The sequence below is a fragment of the Herpailurus yagouaroundi genome, unplaced genomic scaffold (assembly GCF_014898765.1).
Source record: "Herpailurus yagouaroundi ecotype Mexico unplaced genomic scaffold, PumYag 252, whole genome shotgun sequence".
Taxonomy (NCBI): domain Eukaryota; kingdom Metazoa; phylum Chordata; class Mammalia; order Carnivora; family Felidae; genus Herpailurus; species Herpailurus yagouaroundi.
In genome coordinates, this window is record NW_024412469.1 from 173,774 (window position 1) to 193,955 (window position 20,182).

The window sequence follows — 20,182 nt, forward strand, 5'->3', positions numbered from 1 at the left end:
GGGGGAGGGGCAGAGAGAGAGGGAGACACAGAATCGGAAACAGGCTCCAGGCTCCGAGCCATCAGCACAGAGCCTGACGCGGGGCTCGAACTCACGGACCGCGAGATCGTGACCTGGCGGAAGTCGGACGCTTAACCGACTGCGCCACCCAGGCGCCCCTAGATTTGGCCTTCTTATGTTAAAAATTATCCTGGAGCACCTGGGTGGCTCAGTTGGTTGGGCGTCTGATTTCGGTTCAGGTCATGATCTCACAGTTCCTGGGTTTGAGCCCGCATCAGGCTCTGTGCTGACAGCTCAGAACCTGGAGCCTGCTTTGGATTCCCTCTCTCTCTGCCCCTCCCCAGCTCGTGTTTGCCCACCTGCACTCTTTCTCTCAAAAATAAACATTAAAAAAAAAAAAATATCCTAACACATTCGTTAGTTTCTCAGTGCTTACATTTTAGGAATCGTAACAAATGAATGGATACTAAGACATTAATCACTGTTAGAAAAAAGACATTAATCACTGTTAAAAAAAAAAAAAAGGCCAAGGGCATTTATATTATTAAATAGAAATCTGGGAAGTGGCTGGAATGTGAAGTCACAGAACCACTCTAAATTTGACTTTTTATGTACTAAATGTTCATGTCCTAAGCAAATATTTAGTCTATACAAGTTTCTGGAGTGTTGTATCTCTTAAGTAAGCAATTTAACCTTAACAAAACAGCTGATTTTCTTTCCATTCTTCTTGCCTATTAGCAAATTTCTCATCATACTGGTAACCTTTTGCCACTATCATATAATTCAATAACTGCTAAACAATGATTTTTGGGGCGCCTGGGTGGCGCAGTCGGTTAAGCGTCCGACTTCAGCCAGGTCACGATCTTGCGGTCCGTGAGTTCGAGCCCCGCGTCGGGCTCTGGGCTGATGGCTCAGAGCCTGGAGCCTGTTTCCGATTCTGTGTCTCCCTCTCTCTCTGCTCCTCCCCCATTCATGCTCTGTCTCTCTCTGTCCCAAAAATAAATAAACGTTGAAAAAAAAATTTTTAAACAATGATTTTTTTCTCCGTTAGCTTAAAATACTGAATCAGCTGTCAAATTCTGCTACTTATTGTAACATCTCTCTCAAAACATTATTTTCTTCTGTCAATGTGAAAGAAAAGTCATATAGTCAGTCATTCTCTATCTGGATTTAGAAATTTCCTCTTCTTAAACTTACCTTCAACCCCTTCATGAAAACCCTGCCAGTTTCTTTTATAACTCTTTAATGGTCCTAACTATTCTGCAAGATCCTTTCTCCTAATCCTGCCACTTATTAGCTATGTAACCTTGGACAAGTTAATAAACATCTCTGTGCCTCAGTTTTTTAACTATAAAATCTATATAATGAGGAATAATAATATCATTTAATGGAGTTTTTATGAAAATCAAATGAGAAAATATATATAAAGGCTTAGAACAGTGCCTGGCATACAGTTAGCACTTATGAGTATATAGCATTAAAATAAAAGGACAAAATACTCTATCGATCCTTTCACTCTCTTATATCTTGGCATCTTGATTTGGTCCTCTAAAATTTTCCCCATACAGACACACATAGTTAGGATCTTTGGGTTTTCAACAACAACAACAAAAAACTGTAAAACTTTTTCACAATAATGGGTCTGGATGTAACCAAATATTGTAGATTACACTGCTTTTTTAGTTATTCCCTATAAAGGAGCTTATTGCTTTTACACATTATCTCTTATTGTAAGGTCATTTCCTTGCACTAGGCACTTGATGCAATTATTTAAAACAGCACCACCTGTCCAGAAAGAGATCACCCATAACTGGCACAGTCTCATCATTCAAATAGCTTCTAAAACCTCAACTTTTCACCTTTTTCCTTATGTTTTTCTCTGTGTTTTCAGTGACACCAGCTTAATTATACCCTCATGCTTTTATTCACATTACTAACCACTGTTCATCTATCCAATCCCCACTATTCTTCAAAGTCTTATATCCTCTGCAAAACCTTCCAAGACAACTATAGCAAACACTGACTGATTTACTCTCGACTTGACCTTTTACTCTATTATATACTTAACAATTATTAAAATGAATTGTTTACCACTTTGAGCCTTAGTTTATTCACTTATAAAAGAATAACACCACCACTTGTCTTATTTATTTTAATCAGTTCAGAGGAGCTAACACAAAATGATTTCGTTGAAAATAATGAACATGTGAGAAGAGGGAAAAACCCTCCAAACCAAATTGGCTAAAATGAGTAACTTAAAACACCATAAGCTTTTTGTAACAATTAATGTATCTTTAATAATTTTTGCCCATTTTTTTCAGGTTTTATAAAAAGTCCTCTAGTTTTTAAAACCTATTTTATTTCAGCCAACTCTACTCCACAAAATCTATAACAGAATACTATTGAAAACAACCAAAATGTCTAATAAGGAGGTTGGAAAAATAACTACAAAATACACATAACAAAATGATGGTGCAAAGATCTATTGATCACACAGAAGTTCACGGTGCACTGCTACGCAAGGAAAAAACAGATTGTAAAATGGTATGGATAGTACAATGCTAATTCAAAAATATATAGGCCTTGAAAAGGATATAAAAGATACATTTTAAGGAGCTAATCTTACTTATAGCTGAGTAAACTATATTATGTGTGTTCATTTATTTATTCGACAGATTCCTACACAATGTGTTCGTCACTGTGCTAACCTTCTGTCCCCAAGAATGTTATAAAATACAGGGAAGACAATCATCAAAATAATTTACAAAGAAATAAATGCAACCATTATAAATAAACGTTATAAGTATTATAAAGGAGAAGTATCTGATGCTATAAGCATGCACAACTGGGGATATTCCAACGTTTTTCTATTCTATAATGTTTCTAAGAGTAAGGAAAGGCTTAAATAACTAAAAATGAATTCAATTAAAAAGCAGAAAGCAAACTCCAATTCTAAAAAATAGATAAAAATGCTTAAAAGTTGCAAAACTGCCCCAGAGTTCCCTAAAATTATCAAATCATTCTCAACCAATTTGTCTTTGCACCTTCTACTAAAAATTATCTCCCACCTGCTAAATTTAGAGAGTCCACCAAAAATTAAAGCCTGTATAATCAACATAAAATGGACCACATTAACCACATGTAGAATTTACTCTATCCTAAGTGAACGCTCATGGATGACACACTTTATCCCAAAGCATATTCTACAGAATGCTATTACTTGAAAAAAAAATCTCTGTGTTCAAGTAAACTTAAAAATACTAGGTTAAACAAAACTAAACAGTTTTTTTTCTTCAAGACTTCCCAGAGTCCTTAAAATAAAGGCCCCAAATCACTTTTCCATAATTCTGAAGTTCAAAAAGTCCTCAAAACTAACCTTTTAAAAATAAACATGACATGAACTGTTCTAAGGTTCTTTATAGTTTTCATCTCATTTAACCCATTCATATATCTTTCTGTAAAAACTATGTGTGTAATTACAGGGGCTACACCAAACTCAACTGGGGATGTTATTTAATAAACATATATATCATAATATCCTTCTATAATCTGATGATTTCTGAATTCCAAAACATATCTGATACAAGAGTTTTGTAAAATGCATTGTGGACCTGTACACAATGTGAATCTAGAAGAGGAGCATTTCCACATTTTCCAAACATGTCACCATGGAGCTCCCTTTTAAAAATAGTGAAAGAGAAAACACTGGATTAGAGTATGCCCAAAACTGACTATAAAAGGCCACAATGCCTCATAACTAATAAAGGAGCCCAGGGCAAAGCCTCAGGAAGACAAGTGTACTGAAAATGATATAAAACAAATGTTCTGTTGTTGTTGTTGTTGTTGTTGTTGTTGTTGTTGTTGTTGTTGTTATGTGCCTAGGTGGCTCCATCAGTTAAGCCTCCAACTCTTGGTTTCAGCTCAAGTCATGATCTCACAGTTTGTGACTTTGAGCCCTGCATAGGGCTCCACAATGACAGCAGGGAGCCTGTTTGGGATTCCCTCTCTCACTCTCTCTGCCCCTCCCCAGCTCCCTCTCTAAATAAATAAATAAATAAATAAACAAACAAACAAATTTAATTTAAAAATTTTTTTAATTTTTTTTTTTCAACGTTTTTATTTATTTTTGGGAGAGAGAGAGACAGAACATGAACGGGGGAGGGGCAGAGAGAGAGGGAGACACAGAATCGGAAGCAGGCTCCAGGCTCCGAGCCATCAGCCCAGAGCCTGACGCGGGGCTCGAACTCACGGACCACGAGATCGTGACCTGGCTGAAGTCGGACGCTTAACCGACTGCGCCATCCAGGCGCCCCATAATTTAAAAAAATTTTTAAAAGGCATGGCTCAGTCAGTTTTGGCTCAGGTCATGATCTCATGGTTCATGAGTTTGAGCCCCACATCGGGCTCTGTGCTAACAGCACAGAGCTTGCTTGGGATTCTCTCTCTCTCCCTCTCTCTGCCCCAGGCTTGCTCACTCTCTCTGTCCCTCTCTCTCAAAGTAAATAAACTTAATAAAAAATTTTTTTAATATCATTTTATGTACTGCTGTTATAACAGAAAGGAGTTTAGTATCTTATAAAGAAAGAGTGGGCATATGCTTACCCAGAACTATCAAGGGAGAGAGAAACTGTATTTGCCAGATCCAAGTATTTTTGTTACTGAAGACTAACCTCCTAAATTTGCTCTGAAGATAAAATTAGTATATAGGCTAGTACATTATTTTCTTCTATTTCATCCCTGTAAGCTGTCTATACCCACCTAAAGATGCTCAGAGAGGGTACATAAGTACTTGCTGAATTTGCTTCTTTTTTTTATTCACTTGGACAACTGGACATGACACCCCCACAAATATTCTCTCTGATCTACAAATATTCTGAACTACCATTTAAAAAATGTGGCAACAGTTTAATTGCTTACCATAAAAATACATTTAAAAGTAATCCTTACAGTTAATATTTTTACTCTGCTATTGGTAAAGCCTGTATAGGAGCTACATCAGTATCTACCCCCATAAGTCACAATTACCTTTGAACACATGAATAGTAGGTCATAAATAAACAATAAAAGGTTTCAGGTGACAACAGTACTAATAAAACAGTATTACATACTTTAGCACTGGAAAAAATATTTCCAACTTAAACTACTAATTAATATTTTTGAGAGGAAAACGTGCCAAATCAAATTAAATTTATATAGCCTAAATATGTGGATTATTACAAAATTTAAAAGGCTTATTTCTGAAAGTTACTTTAAAAAATTGTAGTTTTTCATCATCTGGCCAGTGTAGTGGTTCAACTTTGCAATTATCAGTTCATCAAATTAAGCCTGTTCTTAATAGTAAATTTTATGCTTCCTTATCAATGATATATTACATACACATTTTAAAATATACTTAACTGTATTCATTTAAGTAACAGCAAGTATATCAACTAAACAAACTTCACTCTCATTTACCAACTCATTATCAAATTATTGTCAAATCCTAATTATCTTTGTTACTGAGGGAAGATATAAAAAATGGAAATCCAGGGGCGCCTGGGTGGCGCAGTCGGTTAAGCGTCCGACTTCAGCCAGGTCACGATCTCACGGTCCGTGAGTTCGAGCCCCGCGTCGGGCTCTGGGCTGATGGCTCGGAGCCTGGAGCCTGTTTCCGATTCTGTGTCTCCCTCTCTCTCTGCCCTCCCCCGTTCATGCTCTGTCTCTCTCTGTCCCAAAAATAAATAAAGACGTTGAAAAAAAAAATTAAAAAAAAAAAATGGAAATCCACAAATAATGACAATAAACCACAACTCATTTAGTAAGCAATTCAAGTTTTTCCCAACCAGGCAAATTTTATAAGTGGAGTTCAACATCTGCTTTTATCTCACCTATCTTTTTGACAAACAAGACACAGAAACTGATTAAAAGGCAAACAATAGAAAAAGCAAAAACACCTGAGTAATGAAAAGATAGTGCAACCAACCACCGAAGATTTTATTTACAGAATTTTTTGTTATTCTTTAAATAGACTTGCAACAAATACATGGGGTATTCAAATTTGATGTAAGACAAATGGCAAATCTTCTTACAAAATATGCTTCATGTCCTATTAGTTGATGCAATGTTTTTCCTTGTATTTCACATTTTTCCTGGGTATGAAAATATATACTGAAAATAGAGTGCTAAAAAATATATGATGTGGGAAAAAAACAACACCCAGAAAGATAATCTGACTTGCCTTGGTTTAAGTTGCTATGTACTCTATATAGTATTGGGAATGGTATCTCCTGATATCAGTGCTTTTTCCATTTGCTGTACTGGTCTTAGCCTGGGGGGAAAAACACTTCTCAAAAATGATGGGAAGCATTATTTATCAAGAATCTGGTCCAGAGAAATGTAAAAACATTATGTCCAAAGATCTTCAACTGAAAATTAAATTAAAATGTACTGTGACAGTATTTTTTTCTGTTGAGTATACAAAACCTCTTCTGCTCTGAGTTTTAATCAGTGGAAGAATATAAAACTTGATCTCTTAAACACACACGCACACACACACACACACACACACACACACACACACACTTTTCATTCTGTTAATCAGTGCCTCTCATGCTTAATTGCAAGAACAACATGAAGTATGCTTAAATGTAATTCTCATCCATTTGTGTTAGCTTACCAGATTTGTGCTTCTTGTGTTTTGCTTTCTTTTTGATGATCAATAACTTATTCTGGATCTCAGGTTTGTAAGATTTGAATGCAAGAGAATGAAGACTTTCACGCTTTCTCTGTAAGTTTTCATTTAAAACATCTTTCAATTTCTTTTTTTTCTTTTTCTTCTTTTTTGCCCTCATTTTAGTTAGTTTGATTTTCTTGTGACTCTGCAGTGACTGCTCTAATAGAATGTCTCTTACAACTTTGTGGCAGTTAAATTCTGGATGATCACTGTGACTTCCATTTACATGTATTTGGCAAGATTTTAGAGCATTTTCTTTTAATGGACTGGGTTCAGGCTTTACTCTGGAAGCTTCACCATATTTTTCTTGATTTTCTATAAACCTTATTTCACCTGGACTAAGAGGCTCTCCAAAGCCAGTAACTTCCCCTGGACTCCCTGGTTCCCCTAAATTTTCTTTATAACAATCAGTTTTTTTAATTTCACAGGGCCTGCAAATTCTAATTTCACAGCTGGATTTCACTTCCATTTCAACAGGGATGTCATGATTATCCAAGTTCATCTTAGCAGAGCCCCAAGTTGTATCAAAATTAGTTTCCTGCTCTTTCTTGAAGGCAGAGGAGAGGCCTATACTACACCTATGTTCTCCATTACTTGTACTAACATAGTCACATTTCAATTTCTCCAGTTTAATCCGAGGTACTCTTTGTATTTTAATGGGTGGAACTGGAAATTCTGGGGCTTGAAAAGGTCTCTGTTTATAAATCCGTACATCTGCACCACAGAACTGTGGAAAATGCACATAAGCATTCTCCAAATAATCGTAACCCAAGATAACTTCCCTGCATTCATGAATAGGCTGTCCAAGTACAGCATCTTGAACTTCTTTTTGTGTTTCATACACAAAGTCACAAAGACCCTTAAGTAACCATACTTTTTGGTAAAAAGGTAGTTCATGAAAAGGTTTTTCTTCCAATGGATTAACTTCTCCAAGAACTTTAAAAAACTGAGGACATAACCCAAGCTTTTCAGCACAGTTATCAGGATTTTCAGTCTGTCCTACAGCAGTATACCACTGCTGTACTTTCTGTCTCAGTGCTGCTTCCCAGGTCCTATAAGGCAAAGTAGGTCTTCGATGTAAGGTAGGTCTGCGATGAGGTGGACTTAACAGAGAAGTCATTATTTTAGAAAGAAAAGCATTACACTGAGGCATCAGAAGACAACGTTCCAATTCGTAAAAGACTATTTCTGGCAAATTTAGAATTTGTTGGGCTAAACAAAGAAAATGACCAATAGCTGGAATTTCCCACATAGTCTCCATACAAGTTGGAGCTGCTTGAGCTAGGAGTTTTCTTTCCCATTCTTCCATTTCCTTTTGACTAGCTTCTTCTGCTTCTTTTCTTTCCTGCTCCCGAAGCCTAAAGAAAGTTTAACAAATTATACTATTGTTAAAGTAGAAAGTACCATTAAATACTAAATATTTGGTGTCATATTAATCTTTAATCAACAAGGCAAATGGTTACAAAGTATCTCATTAGATGTACCATTATTTTCTTCAGATGATGAAATAAATATATAACTTGACACTGAGTCTTCTGACATTTCTTCATCCAAAGTAAAATTCTTCAACTTAGGATGTGTATCAATTTCAAAGTAAATGAAAAAAATTTAAACATGTGTACTAAACAAAAGCACAGGGTAGTGCTTTCTAAAAGTAGTATGATGTCATATAAGAACTATAAAGATATTTAAATCCTTTGACATGGTAATTCCGTTCCTAGAAAGTTTTTGTTTGTATTAACTTGACAGAGTTAACTTTTAACCATATAAAAAAAGTTATAAAGAAGTTTTTATAAACTTTTGTAAAGTTATAAAAAAGTTACACAATTGGGAAATAAGCTGGCTATTATTAGGTAGCCTTAAAAACTAAAATTATGGGAGGAGGATGGCACAGGAGTAGGGGGGCCCTAAGCTTATGTCATCCCTTGAACATAGCTAGATAAATATCAAATCATTCTGAACACCTAAGAAATTGATTTGAGGACTGAGAGAATAAAACTTCACATCTACAAGAAGAAAAATGACCACCTCGTGGAAGGTAGGAGCTACAGACAATTGTTGTGGAGGAGAAAAGAACTGTGAGTGCTGCAGAGAGGAGGGAGCCCTGATCATGGAGATGTGACTGAATGAGAGAGAAAGAGTGAAGCAACAGGCAGGGGACTGCACAAGAAAAACTCTTCTCCAACACCAGTGACTGGGAAAAAGAGAGGGGCTGACTGTTAGTTTTTATGAGCAGTGGAGCTCAAAGTCTGAAGTTTTAGAAGACCCTACCATTGCTGGGTTGTATCTGGCAGGCTTAGCAGTGCCCCAGTGGGGAAGGAAGGAGGAAGGAGATACAGGAGTAGGAAGCATGATCTGAATATCCCCTGGGTCCAACTGGGAGAAACAGTTCCCCTTCTTGGGAGTTCATTTGGGAGTGGTGGCATGGACTCTCCCGGGACAAAAGAACTGATGGTGCCAATGTGTTGCCCTATTCCCTAGCATAGGAACAAAGACACAGGCTGAAGGTATCAAGTCTTGGTGCCAGCTTTTTGCTGCACTTCACCATAAACTCTGAACCACTGTGTGGTCATGCAACTGCTTTCCTGGGACAAACTGGTAAATGGCAAAAGCATAGCAAGACCCTCTCCCAAAGCATCAGCATTGGTGCGGGCTACACAGTTCCCTAAAATTCGGAGTTCTGAAACCCAGCCACATGGCAGAGATAAAGAGTACTGTGCTGCCTGGAAGGCAGACAGTTGGGACTCAGACAAGGTGAAGGCAGGGATCTGACAGAAGCTGGGAACAGTAGAGAGGGATTCTTTGCTCTTCTACAATGACTTCTTGAGGAGTGACGGGGCGAACTCCTTGCTCCCAGGAGAAGAGAGCTGGCAACATCACTTTCTTGCTCTCCTCCATCAGTACTGACCAAATTCAATGAGCTAAACAGCCTCCTCAGTGGAGACCAGAGCTGCTTACAACAAGCTCCACCCCACTGTGCCCTGCAGGTGCATCTCTACTGGGGCAAGACCACCTGAAAATCAGCGCAGCAGGCTTCTCCCCCAAACCCAGGGCATCCCCTCATGCACAGAGTTTACTGACAGAGTGCTTCAAAGCTTCAATTTAGGAGAAATAAGGTCTAGCTTCATTTTTTTTTTTTTTGATCCCACATCTTTTAAAAAGCAGATCAAAACACACCTACAGACCTAGACAAAAACTACCACACAGTGGACAATGTCCAAACACCCCCTACTGCAAGCAAGGAGACACTCTACAGAGGACCGGCCTGAGGGTAGGAAAAGCCAAAATACAACAACAAACTGCATATAGGATACCCGTTTTGTTGGTCTCTTCTTAATATAGCCATTACTCTCAGGAGCAGGAATAGAACAGGCTTTCCTAATAATCACACACAAAAAAACAGTGACCTAAAGAAAATGACAAGACAGAGGAATCCATCCAAAAGAAAGAAAAGGAAAAAGTCACAGTTGAGGATTCAATCATTACAGACATAAGATATCTGAACCATAATTTAAAACAACGATTATAAGGATACTAACTCGCTGGGCTTGAAAAAAGCATAGAAGATACTAGAGAATCCTTTACTGCAGAGATAAAAAAAACTAAAATCTCAGGCTAAAATTAAAAATACTATAACTAAGTTGCAAACCCAACTGGTGACATGACAATAAGGATGTATGAAGTAGAGGAATGAATCAGTGATATAGAAGACAGAATTATAGAGAACAATGAAGCAAAAAATAAGAGGGCAACAAAGGTATTGGATCACGATGGTAGACTTAGGGAACTCAGCAACTCCTTAAAGCATTTGTATCACATTTGTATCACAGGAGTCCTAGAAGAAGAGAGGAAAAAAGAGGAAGATTTATTTCAGCAAATTAGAGCTGCAAACTTCCCTAAAATGGGGAAGGACAATACACATCAAAAGTCAAGAAGTGCAAGAACTCCCATTAAATTCAATAAAAACGACCATCACAAAATACAAGACCAAAATACACAAAGAAAGAATCCTGAAAGCAGCAAGGGAAAAAAAGTTCTTAACCTACAAGGGAAGACAACCAGATTCACAGAAGATCTATCCACAGAAACTTAGTAGGCTAAAGAGACTTGCAGGATATATTCAATGAGCTGAATGTGAAAAATATGCAGCCAAGAATACTTTATCCAGCAAGGCTATCATTCAGAATAGGAGAGTAAAGAGTATCCCAGACAAACAAAAATATAAAGGAGTTCGTGACCACTAAACCAGACCTCAAGAAAAATTAAAGGGTACTCTTTGGGGATAAAAATACCAAAAGCAACAAAGATTGAAAGGACCAGAGATCATCGTCAGAAACACCAACTTTAGGGGCGCTGGGGTGGCTCAGTCAGTTAAGCATCCGACTTCGGCTCAGGTCATGATCTCGCAGTTTGTGAGTTCAAGCCCCGCGTCAGGCTTTGTGCTGACCGCTCAGAGCCTGGAGCCTGTTTCAGATTCTGTGTCTCCCTCTCTCTCTGACCCTCCCCCATTCATGCTCAGTCTCTCTCTGTCGCAAAAATAAATAAACATTAAAAAAAAAAAGAAACACCAACTTTATAGGTAACAAATGGCATTACATTCATATCGTTCAATAACCACTCTGCATGTAAATAAACTAAATGCTCCAATCAAAAGACATAGGATATTAGAAAAGATAAAAAGAACAAGACCTATCACACACAATGCTGCCTACAAGAGACTCATTTTAGACCTAAAGACACAAGCAGATTGAAAGTGAGGGGATGGAGAACCATCTAATGGACATCAAAAGAAAGCTGGACTAGCCATACTTACTTATATCAACAAACTAGATTTTAAACCAAAGACTGTAACATGAAAAAGGGCACTATATCATAATTATGAGGTCTATCCATCAAGATCTAACAATTGTAAAATTTATGCCCTCAACTCAGAAGAACCCAAATATATAAATCAATTAATTACAAGCATAAAGAAACTCAGTGACAATAACACAGTACAGTAAGGGACTTTACAACTCTACTTATAGCAACAGACAGACCATCTAAGCAAAAAAATCAACAGTACACAGTGGCTTTCAATGACGCACTGGCCCAAAAGGACTTAACAGATATATGCAAAGCATTTCATCCTAAAGCAGCAGAATATACATTCTTTTCAATGTCACATGAACATCCTCCAGAACAGACCAAATACTGGGTCACAAATGAGCCCTCAATAGGTACAAAAAGCTTGAGATCATACCATGCATATTTTCAGATCACATGACTATGAAATTTGAAGTCAACCACAAGAAAAAATTTAGAAAGTCCTCAAATACATGGAGGTCAAAGAACAGCTTACTAAAGAATAAATCGTAAACCAGAAAATTAGAGAAGAAATTTAAAAAGTACATGGAAGCATGGGGCGCCTGGGTGGCTCAGTCAGTTGAGCATCCAACTTCAGCTCAGGTCATGATCTCACAGTTCGTGGGTTTGAGCCCTGTGTTGGGCTCTGTGCCCACAGTTCAGAGCCTGAAGCCTGCTTCAGATTCTGTCTCCCTTGCTCTCTGCCCCTCCCCTCTCACACACTCTCTCTCTCTCAAAAATGAATAAATGTTTAAAAATATATATTTAAAAAAAAAGTACATGGAAGCAAATGAAAACATGGTGGTCCAAAACGTTTGGGATGAAGCAAAGGCAGCCATAAGAGGGCAGTATATGGCAATACAGGCCTACTTCAAGAAGCAAGAAAAGTCTCAAATACACAACCACACCTGATACCTAAAGGAGTTAGAAAAGGAACAGCAAATAAAGCCTAAAACCAGCAGAAGAAGGGAAATAATAAATATCAGAAAAGAAATAAACAATATAGAAACAAAATAAAAAGCCCCAGTAGAACACATCAACAAAGTAAGAGCTGGCTCTTTGAAAGAATTAATAAAATTGATAAATCCTTAGCCAGACTTATCAAAAAGAAAAGAGGGCCAAAATAAATAAAATCAAGAATAAAAGAGAAGTGATCACAACCAACACTATAGATATACAAACAATTACAAAAGAAAATTATGAAAAATTATATGCCAACAAACTGGGTATTCTGTAAGAAATGAACAAAATCCTAGAAACATACAAAATACCAAAACTGAAACAGGAAGAAAAAAAATTTGAAGAGACCTATAATCAGCAAAGAATTTGAATTAGTAATCAAAAATCTCCCAAGGATATAAGAGTCTTGGGCTGGATGGATTCCCAGGGAATACTACTAGACAATTAAAGAGTTAATACCTATTCTTCTCAAACTGTTCCAAAAAAAAAAAAAAAACAAAAAACAAAAAAAACAAAAAACAAAACAAACAAACAAACAAAACAACCAGAAATGGAAGGAAAACTTCCAGACTCATTCTACAAGGCCAGTATTACCTTGATTCCAAAACTAGCCAAACACCCCATAAAAAGGAGAATTACAGACCAATGTCCCTGATGAACATGAAAATTGTCAACAAGATACTAGCAAATCAAATACAACAGTATATCAAAAGAATTGCTGACCATGATCAAGTGGGATTTATACCTGGGCTGCAGGGCTGGTTCATAATTGTAAATCAATCACGTGATACACCACTTTAATAAAAGAAAGAATAGGAACCACACGATCCTCTCAATAGATGCAAAAAAAGCATTTGACAAAACACAGCATGCATTCTTGATAAAAACCATAAAGTAAGGATGGAAGGAATATACCTCAACATCATAAAGGCCATACACAAAAGACCCACAGCTAAACTCATCCTCAATGGGGAAAAACTGAGCCTTTCCCTTACATCAGGTATAAGACAAGGATGTCCATTCTCACCATTGTTATTTAAAATAGTACTGGAAGTCCTAACCTAAGCATTCAGACAACAAAAAGACATAAAAGGCATTCAAATCAGCATGGAAGATGTCAAACTGTCACTATTCGTAGACAATAAATAAATAAAACCCAATAGACTCCACCAGAAAATTGCTAGAACTAATACATGAATTCAGCAAAGCTGCAGGATATAAAATCAACATACAAAACTCAGTTGCATTTCTATACACCAATAACAAAGTGGCGGAAAGAGAAATCAAGGAATCAATCCCATTTACAACAGTACCAAAAACCTTAAGATACCTAGGAATTAACCTAACCAAAGAGGTAAAAGATCTGTACTCTGAAAACTATAGAACACTTATCAAAGAAATTAAAGAGGACATAAAGAAATGGAAAAATATTCCATGCTCATGGAAGAACAAATATTGTTAAAACATAAAAGAAAATATATAATATTTTATATTATATAAAATATAATAAAATATTGTTAAAATATAAAAGTCTATACTACCAAAACCAATCTACACATTTAATGCAACCCCTATCAAAATACAACAGCATTTAGCAGAGCTAGAACAAACAATACTAAAGTTTGTATGGAACCACAAACGACCCACAATAGGCATAGCAATCCTGAAAAAGAAAAGCAAAGCTGGAGGCATCACGATCTGGACTTCAAGCTGTATTACAAAGCTGTGGTCATCAAACAGTGTGGTACTGGTGTAAAAAGAGACACAGTGATCAATGGAACAGAATGACAACCCAGAAATGGACTCAGAACTATGTGGTCAATTAATCTTCAACAAAGCAGGAAAGATGATCCAATGGAAAAAAAAACCAGTTTCTTCAACAAATGGTGCTGGGAAAACTCTATAGACACTGACATGCAGAAGAATGAAACTGGACCACTTTCTTACAAAAATAAATTCAAAATGGATGAAAGACCTAAATGTGAGATAGGAAACTATCAAAATCCTAGAGAACACAAGCAGAAACGTCTTTGACTTTGGCTGCCGCAACTTCTTACCAGACAAATCACCAGAGGCAAAGGAAACAAAAGCAAACATGAACTATTGGGACTTCATCAAGATAAAAAGCTTCTACACAGCAATGGAAACAATCAACAAAACTAAAAGGCAGCCTACGGAATGGGAGAGGATACTCTGAAATGACATATTGGATAAAGGGATAGTATCCAAAATGTATGAAGAAGTTATCAAATTCAACGCCCAAAACCAAATAATCCAGTGAAGAATTGGGCAGAAAACACAGACTAGACACTTTACCAAAGAAGACATCCAGATGACCAACAGACACATGAAAAGATGTTCAACATCACTCATAACCAGGGAAATACAAATCAAAACCACAATGAGATACTACTTCACATCGGTTAGAATGGCTAAAATTAACAACTCAGGCAACAACAGGTGTTGGCCCTGCCTTGGGGGAACACTACTTCCCATCTAGCCTTTGCTGGCACAGAGCAAGAGATTATGGACACTTCCAGCATCTCCGTTTGACTCAGTTACCCATGCTTTCGGATTGTTTTCTCCTGTAATATTAAGCATTGTTTTTAAGAATAAAACAAGGTTTAGTCTACACATTTAAAAACATTATCCTCGACTGGGAGGAACATGGCGAAGTAGGAGGACGCTGAGCTCACTGCGTCCTGCTGATCACTTAGATTCCACCTACACCTGCCTAATAACCCAGAAAAACGCCAGAAGACTACTAGAACGGATTCTCCGGAGCCAAGCGCAGACGAGAGGTCCACGGAAGAGGGTAGGAAGGGTGGAGAGGCAGTGTGCGCTGCATGGACTGGCGGGAGGGAGCTGGGGTGGAGGGGCAGCCTGCTGGCCAAGCAGAGACCCCGAGTATGGCTGGCAAAATTGGAAGAGCCGGACGGAGTGTGTTCTGAAAGCAAGCGGGACTTAATATCTGGAAGGTTGTAAGTTAACAGCTCTGCCCAGAGAATGGGAAGGCTGGAGAACAATGGGAGGGAGAGTTGTTGAGCCCCGGACGACAGAGCTCAGTTTCGTGGGGAAACAAAGGCACTCACCAGAGCCATCACCCTCGCCCATCCCCCAGCCAAAATCCCAAAGGGAACCAGTTCCTGCCAGGGAACTTGCTGGCACCGTGCAAACACCCAACACTGTGCTTCTGCGGATCCATCCCTCCCGTTGCCGCAGGGCCCCCCCCCAAGCGGATCACGGAAGGAGAAGCGAGCTGAGCCTGCCCCTCCCGCCCCCGTGCACCTTGCCCATCCACCCCAGATAATAGGCCAGATCCCCAGCACCACAAGGCTGGCAATGTGCAAGTAGCCCAGACAGGCCACACCACACCACAGTGAATCCCTCCCCTAGGAGAGGGGAAGAGAAAGTACACAAGTCTGACTGTGGCCCCAGCGGTGGGCTGCGGGCAGACATCAGGTCTGACTGCGGCCCAGCCCACCGACCCAAGATATTCAAGACAGCACAGGGGAAGTGCCCTGCAGTTCCGCACCACTCCAGGGACTATTCAAAATGACAAAACGGAAGAATTCTCCTCAAAAAAATCTCCAGGAAATAACAACAGCTAACGAACTGATCAAAAAGGATTTAAACAATATAACAGAAAGTGAGTTTAGAATAATAGTCATAAAATTATTCGCTGGGCTTAAAACAGTATAGAGGACAGGAGAGAATCTATTGCTACAGAGATCAAGGGACTAAGGAACAGTCAGGAGGAGCTAAAAAATGCTATTAATGAGCTGCAAAATAAAATGGAAATGACCACGGCTTGGATGGAAGAGGCAGAGAGAATAGGTGAACTAGAAGATAAAATTATGGAAAAAGAGGAAGCTGAGAAAAAGATAAAAAAATCCAGGAGTATGAGGGGAAAATTAGAGAACTAAGTGATGCACTAAAGAGAAATAATCTACGCATAATTGGTATTCCAGAGGAGGAAGAGAGACGGAAAGGTGCTGAAGGTGTACTTGAAGAAATCATAGCTGAGAACCTCCCTGATCTGGGGAAGGAAAAAGGCAGTGAAATCCAAGAGGCACAGAGAACTCCCTTCAGATGTAACTTGAATCGATCTTCTGCACGACATATCATAGTGAAACTGGCAAAATACAAGGATAAAGAGAAATTTCTGAAAGCAGCTAGGGATAAACGTGCTCTAACACATAAAGGGAGACCTATAAGACTTGTGACCGATCTCTCTACTGAAACCTGGCAGGCCAGAAAGGAATGGCAGGAAATCTTCCATGTGATGAACAGAAAAAATATGCAGTCAAGAATCCTTTATCCAGCAAGTCTGACATTTAGAATAGAAGGAGAGATAAAGGTCTTCCCAAACAAACAAAAACTGAAGGAATTCGTCACCACTAAACCAGCCCTACAAGAGATCCTAAGGGGGATCCTGTGAGACAAAGTACCAGAGACATCGCGACAAGCATGAAACCTACAGACATCACAATGACTCTAAACCCGTATCTTTCTATAATAACACTGAACGTAAATAGACTAAATGTGCCACCCAAAAGACATAGGGTATCAGAATGGATAAAAAAACAAGACCCATCTATTTGCTGTCTACAAGAGACTCATTTTAGACCTGAGGACACCTTCAGATTGACAGTGAGGGGATGGAGAACTATTTATCATGCTACTGGAAGTCAAAAGGAAGCTGGAGTGGCCGTACTTGTATCAGACAAGCTAGACTTTAATTTAAAGGCTATAACAAGAGATGAAGAATGGCATTATATAATAATTACAGGGTCTATCCATCAGGAAGAGCTAACAATTATAAATGTCTCTGTGCCAAATATGGGAGCCCCCAAATATATAAAACAATTACTCACAGACATAAGCAACGTTATTGACAAGAATGTGGTAATTGCAGGGGACTTTAACACTCCAATTACAGAAATGGATAGATCATCCAGACACACGGTCAAAAAGAAACAAGGTCCCTGAATGATACATTGGATCAGATGGACTTGACAGATATGTTTAGAACTCTGCATCCCAAAGCAACACAATATACTTTCTTCTTGAGTGCACATGGAACATTCTCCAAGATAGATCACATACTGGGTCACAAAACAGCCCTTCATAACTATACAAGAATGGAGATCATACCATGCATACTTTCAGACGAAACTTGAAATCAACCACAGGAAAAAGTCTGGAAAACCTCCAAAAGCATGCAGGTTAAAGAACACCCTACTAAAGAATGAGTGGGTCAACCAGGCAATTAGAGAAGAAATTAAAAAATATATGGAAACAAACGAAAATGAAAATACAACAATCCAAACGCTTTGGGATGCAGCAAAGGCAGACCTGAGAGGAAAATACATTGCAATCCAGGCCTATCTCAAGAAACAAGAAAAATCCCAAATACAAAATCTAACAGCACACCTAAAGGAAATAGAAGCAGAACAGCAAAGACAGCCTAAACCCAGCAGCAGAAGAGAAATAATAAAGATCAGAGCAGAAATAAACAATATAGAATCTAAAAAAAACTGTAGAGCAGATCAATGAAACCAAGAGTTGGTATTTTGAAAAAATAAACAAAATTGATAAACCTCTAGCCAGGCTTCTCAAAAAGAAAAGGGAGATGACTCAAACAGATAAAATCATGAATGAAAATGGAATTATTACAACCAATCCCTCAGAGATACAAGCAATTATCAGGGAATACTATGAAAATTTATATGCCAACAAACTGGACAACCTGGAAGAAATGGACAAATTCCTAAACACCCACACACTTCCAAAACTCAATCAGAAGGAAATAGAAAGCTTGAACAGACCCATAACCGGCAAAGAAATTCAATCAGTCATATAAAATCTCCCAACAAATAACAGTCCAGCACCAGATGGCTTCCCAGGGGAGTTCTACCAGACGTTTAAAGCAGAGATAATACCTATCCTTCTCAAGCTATTCCAAAAAATAGAAAGGGAAGGAAAACTTCCAGACTCATTCTATGAAGCCAGTATTACTTTGATTCCTAAACCAGACAGAGACCCAGTAAAAAAGAGAACTAAAGGCCAATATCCCTGATGAATATGGATGCAAAAATTCTCAATAAGATACTAGCAAATCGAATTCAACAGCATATAAAAAGAATTATTCAGCATGATCAAGTGGGATTCATTCCTGGGATGCAGGGCTGGTTCAACATTCACAAATCAGCCAACATGATACATCACATTAATAAAAGAAAAGAGAAGAACCATATGATCCTGTCAATCGATGCAGAAAAGGCCTTTGACAAAATCCAGCAACCTTCTTAATAAAAACCCTGGAGAAAGTCGGGATAGAAGGAACATACTTAAACATCATAAAAGCCATTTATGAAAAGCCCACAGCTAACATCATCCTCAATGGGGAAAAACTGAGAGCTTTTTCCCTCAGATCAGGAACACGACAGGGATGTCCACTCTCACCGCTGTTGTGTAACACAGTGTTGGAAGTTCTAGCATCAGCAATCAAACACAAAAGGAAATCAAAGGCATCAAAATTGGCAAAGATGAAGTCAAGCTCTCACTTTTTGCAGATGACATGATATTATACGTGGAAAATCCGATAGACTCCACAAAAAGTCTGCTAGAACTGATACATGAATTTAGCAAAGTTGCAGGATACAAAATCAATGTACAGAAATCAGTTGCATTCTTATACACTAATAATGAAGCAATAGAAAGACAAATAAAGAAACTGATCCCATTCACAATTGCACCAAGAAGCATAAAATACCTAGGGATAAATCTAACCAAAGATGTAAAAGATCTGTATGCTGAAAACTATAGAAAAGGTTATGAAGGAAATTGAAGATATAAAGAAATGGAAAGACATTCCCTGCTCATGGGTTGGAAGAATAAATACTGTCAAAATGTCAATACTACCCAAAGCTATCTACACATTCAATGCAATCCCAATCAAAATTGCACCAGCATTCTTTTCAAAGCTAGAACAAGCAATCCTAAAATTTGTATGGAACCACAAAAGGCCCCGAATAGCCAAAGTAATTTTGAAGAAGAAGACCAAAGCAGGGGGCATCACAATCCCAGACTTTAGCCTCTACTACAAAGCTCTAATCATCAAGACAGCGTGGTACTGGCACAAAAAAAAGACACATAGACCAATGGAATAGAATAGAAACCCCAGAACTAGACCCACAAACGTATGGCCAACTAATCTTTGACAAAGCAGGAAAGAACATCCAGTGGAAAAAAGACAGTCTCTTTAACAAATGGTGCTGGGAGAACTGGACAGCAACATGCAGAAGGATGAAACTAGACCACTTTCTTACACCATTCACAAATATAAACTCAAAATCGATAAAGGACCTGAATGTGAGACAGGAAACCATCAAAACCCTAGAGGAGAAAGCAGGAAAAGACCTCTCTGACCTCAGCCGCAGCAATTTCTTACTTGACACATCCCCAAAGGCAAGGGAATTAAAAGCAAAAATGAACTACTGGGACCTTATGAAGATAAAAAGCTTCTGCACAGCAAAGGAAACAGCCAACAAAACTAAAAGGCAACCAATGGAATGGGAAAAGATATTTGCAAATGACATATCGGACAAAGGGCTAGTATCCAAAATCTATAAAGAGCTCACCAAACTCCACACCCGAAAA

General features: G+C 38.2%; 1 protein-coding gene across 2 annotated transcripts in view; it reads right to left on the reverse strand.

The window, feature by feature from the left end:
- Positions 1 to 20,182, reverse strand: part of BRD10 (bromodomain containing 10) — a 137,358-nt gene that overhangs the window by 62,988 nt on the left and 54,188 nt on the right. Inside the window, exon 1 of one of the 2 annotated variants that reach the window (XM_040460871.1) lies at positions 6,656 to 8,091. In XM_040460871.1, coding sequence (XP_040316805.1) covers positions 6,656 to 8,021 — 1,366 coding nt within the window. In that variant the 5' untranslated portion in view covers positions 8,022 to 8,091. Of the gene's footprint in view, positions 1 to 6,655; positions 8,092 to 20,182 lie in introns of those variants that run through there. The other variant, XM_040460872.1, reaches the window with a different exon arrangement.